Source organism: Rattus rattus, chromosome 2 (genome assembly GCF_011064425.1).
Source record: "Rattus rattus isolate New Zealand chromosome 2, Rrattus_CSIRO_v1, whole genome shotgun sequence".
In the NCBI taxonomy this organism is placed as follows: domain Eukaryota; kingdom Metazoa; phylum Chordata; class Mammalia; order Rodentia; family Muridae; genus Rattus; species Rattus rattus.
In genome coordinates, this window is record NC_046155.1 from 141,912,200 (window position 1) to 141,915,549 (window position 3,350).

Consider the following 3,350-nt stretch of genomic DNA (forward strand, 5'->3'; position numbering starts at 1 on the left):
TACTTGCATGTCAAAAGATTAGCTTTCTAAATGATTATACATATAAAAACAGGCAATTTTCGGTTTGGAACATGAAAATAGTGTCAGTCCTACCCAACCTTGCTTTCTGGCTCTGGAGCCTTCTCTCTGGACTCAAACATTTCACTTCTACTAATTACTGATGATGTTTTAGTCTTTCTTTTCTGAGAAAAGGGGACATTGTTGGGACTTCCCCAGCAAGCCACAGTTACGAGCACCAGGGGGAGTTCAGGTAAGCAAGCACCACCCTAGAGAAGATCTCCTTTTGGCAAACCCTCTCACTTACTTGCAATGGCGTCCCTAAGAGAAGGCACAAGGCACAGGGGACAAGCAGGGTGGGTGCGCTGCAGTAAAACTACCAGTGCCCATGACTCCATCCATGACTCGGGCCAGTCCCCAGGCCCCTTCTGCGCCTCCCTGTGGGATCCCCAAGCTCTCCTTCCCACCCCCAGCCCCGCCCCCTTCCCGACCTCCCAACTCCGAGTCCATTCAAACCTCGCTGCCTTCGCCTGGCGTTGCCAAGCGTGTTAATTGGGGAAACTCCTCCCCGCCGCGGCTGGCGGGCACCACCGAGGCAGCCGCGACCTCCCGCCCGCTTCGGAGCGCAGCTGCCCCAGTGCAGAGCCCCGAGCCGGTCCGGGCCGCCCCGCGGGCTGGTGCTTCGGGAGGAGGGCGCCCGGCCACCTGCTGTCCCCCCTCCCGGTGCTGATCACTCCCGAGAGTGGACGCACCCCAGCTCGTGTGCGCCCCGCAGAGCCGGACCGTCGGGGGCGCGGCGCTCGGAGCAGACACCTGTCCCTCTCGGTCCGCAGAACCAGGGCGCTGCAGCCCGTGGTAGTCTAGTAAGCGCCCGAGCGAGTGGAAACCAAGCCCGGCAGAGGCCTCGGACCCGCGCCCGGAGAGCCATGGCTGCAAAGCTGCTGCTTCTCCTCTGCCTGTTCTCGGGCTTGCATGCTCGGTAAGTAGCTCCCAGGCGTTTCCCCAAGGCCGGCGGGGGCGCGAGGGCGGCGGGGGGCGCTGTCTGCCGGCCGCCAGTCCCAGGTGCGCGCCGTCCACTGGGCTGCAGGAGAGGGAAGGTTCCCGCACCTCACCTGTAGGTCTCCCCCAGGACCAGACCCCCTCTCTAGGGCGCCGCAGCCCTCTGCAACCCGGTTTGTGTGGGGACTGTTTGGGTGATTTTAGGATGTGATGGTTTCAAGGGACTTTGGAAAACCAAAATGATGAAGCAGTGGCCTTATCTTTCTCCTCATCAGTTATCCAAGGGCTTTCTGACATACATTGGTTAACACTTTATCTTTTCCATCACTGAAAAGAAACCTCCGGACCCAGGAATTCCGTTTTCTCAACCACCCTTTATAGATTACAGAAGAGGTAATTGACAGAAGGCAAGTGGAGGGGGCTAGGGCAGGTGGTCAGGAAGAACCCTGCTTCTCCTCCAGGTCCTACACCACACACAAGTATCCCGGTCTCTATAAAAGAACTATGCTGCGGTTTACACGGAAGCTCCTTCTTGAAGCTGCAAGAATTACCTCACTATGAATACCCCAAACCAACAGCAGTCAGCTAACAGAAGAAGCACTCCATAGACAGAGGACTCATGAGGAGGGCAGTGGCACCAAAAGGGTTAAAGCCTGTTGCCATAAGCACAACTAGAGATGCTGACATGCTTTAATTCCATTTCCCACATTGGTGCTCTGGTTAGAGCCTGCAGACTACCCCTGTGCATTGGAAATCCCTGACTGTTTTCCCTACAGTCACCCCAGGAATTGGAGGACACCCCATTCCCAGAACACACTTGTTTTGACATTTCTCAATTTCCTGGCTTAGAAAGCAAATTAGAAAGCAGCTATCCCTGACGGTCACAGGTCCTATCGCTGCCACAGGCTTTTATTTTCATTCACATTTGTGAAATATCAGAACTAGGAAGACACCCTAATAACTCCCCCCAAAACTATGAGGGAGGGCTTCCCAAATTCTTACTCCAGATAACCAAGGCCCTTACCCTAAGGAAGAAAGTCCCACCCCACCACGCAGAATTTGTTCTTGCGGAATTGACTGTGGAGACTTGGAACAGTCACTCAGGAAGGAAAGGATCCTGAGGCCTCTCCACCAAAGTTTCTTCCCTCCAGGGAGGGAGTTAGGAAGTGCAATGGAAAGTGTGTTTTGAAGGAGATTGTGCCTGGAGGGATCTCAGTTTAGAGGCAGATACCCCCCAGAAGCATAATAAAGCTGGGGCCACATCACCGAGTCCTTCGTTATAGCCACCAACTCAGAAGCCTAGCTTGAAGTTCAGGTTTCAATCAGTTATTTAGATTTATAGTTGCAGTTCTGGAAGGAAAGCTGATACCTGACCTCATCATTATATCTTCTCCCAGAGAGGATGGAGCACCCTGGTTTCTGAAGATTCCCAATGACACAAAAGCTCCTGGGATCCCCCATCTTTCCTTTCCAGCCAAGGTGCCCATACTAATGTTCCTGTGTTCTCTGTTGAGTTTGCAGTCTCGGTAATCATGACTGCAAATCAGTTCTAAAAGAACCCATTTTGTATTTATTGCTATATGTCTTACTTTTGAAGAGATTTTTTAATGGGTTTTACAAACATGTGAAAGAGTTGAATGCCCCATCAATCTTTCAATCTATTGTTAGTTTTGAGAGGATTCTCTTCAGCATTCAAGATGCCTAGCTGGAATGGATCCTTTCTAGATAGGTTCTGACAGGATGCTCTGTGGTTTTGCGACGGAGTGGGGGTGGGGCTGCCTGCCTACAACTGGGTGAGGGGGTGCGCTCCCTGACCCCTGACACTCATGGTTGAGTTTGCTGCACAGGGAAATGCAGTGCTTCTTTTTGATGCTTACTGATTTGGGGAGTTCGGGAGTTCTTTTTAATACTGAAAACTCCTTTGAATGTTGTCTCTGCCATTCTGATAAGAAAAAGTATTTGTGTTTGTTTTATTTTTAAGAAAAAGCTAATTGCAGCAACACTATTAAGGAACCAGCAATCCGACCTACAGAGTGCTCCGAACGTAATATATAACCCCATGTAGAATTTTAAAGAGAAAGGAAATTCCCTTTCATCCACCTGATTGTGGGTCCCCTGAGGTGAGATTGGCTTTTCTCTCAGGGCACTGTGTAGGGCAAGGGTTCATCTTTTGGACTGGGAATGGCACAGGGCTGGCAGCTGAGGAGAAAGGAGCACTGGGGCATCCTGTGCCAGCTACAGAGCTGTGGTTTCCTGGAGCAGAGGTAGAGAACAGGCCTGCTCTCCCTGCCTTTATCCCCAGAACTCCCACCTGCCCTAGCAACTGAGGAAGAAGCTTATGCAATTTCAGATAA

The 3,350-nt window shown here is 51.7% G+C and overlaps 1 protein-coding gene across 1 annotated transcript in view; it reads left to right on the top strand.

Moving 5' to 3' along the window:
* Positions 1–505: 505 nt before the first annotated feature.
* Positions 506–3,350, top strand: part of Gabrg3 (gamma-aminobutyric acid type A receptor subunit gamma3) — a 599,492-nt gene continuing 596,647 nt past the window's right edge. Inside the window, exon 1 of the mRNA XM_032893505.1 lies at positions 506–976. Coding sequence (XP_032749396.1) covers positions 924–976 — 53 coding nt within the window. The 5' untranslated portion in view covers positions 506–923. The remainder of the gene's footprint in view (positions 977–3,350) is intronic.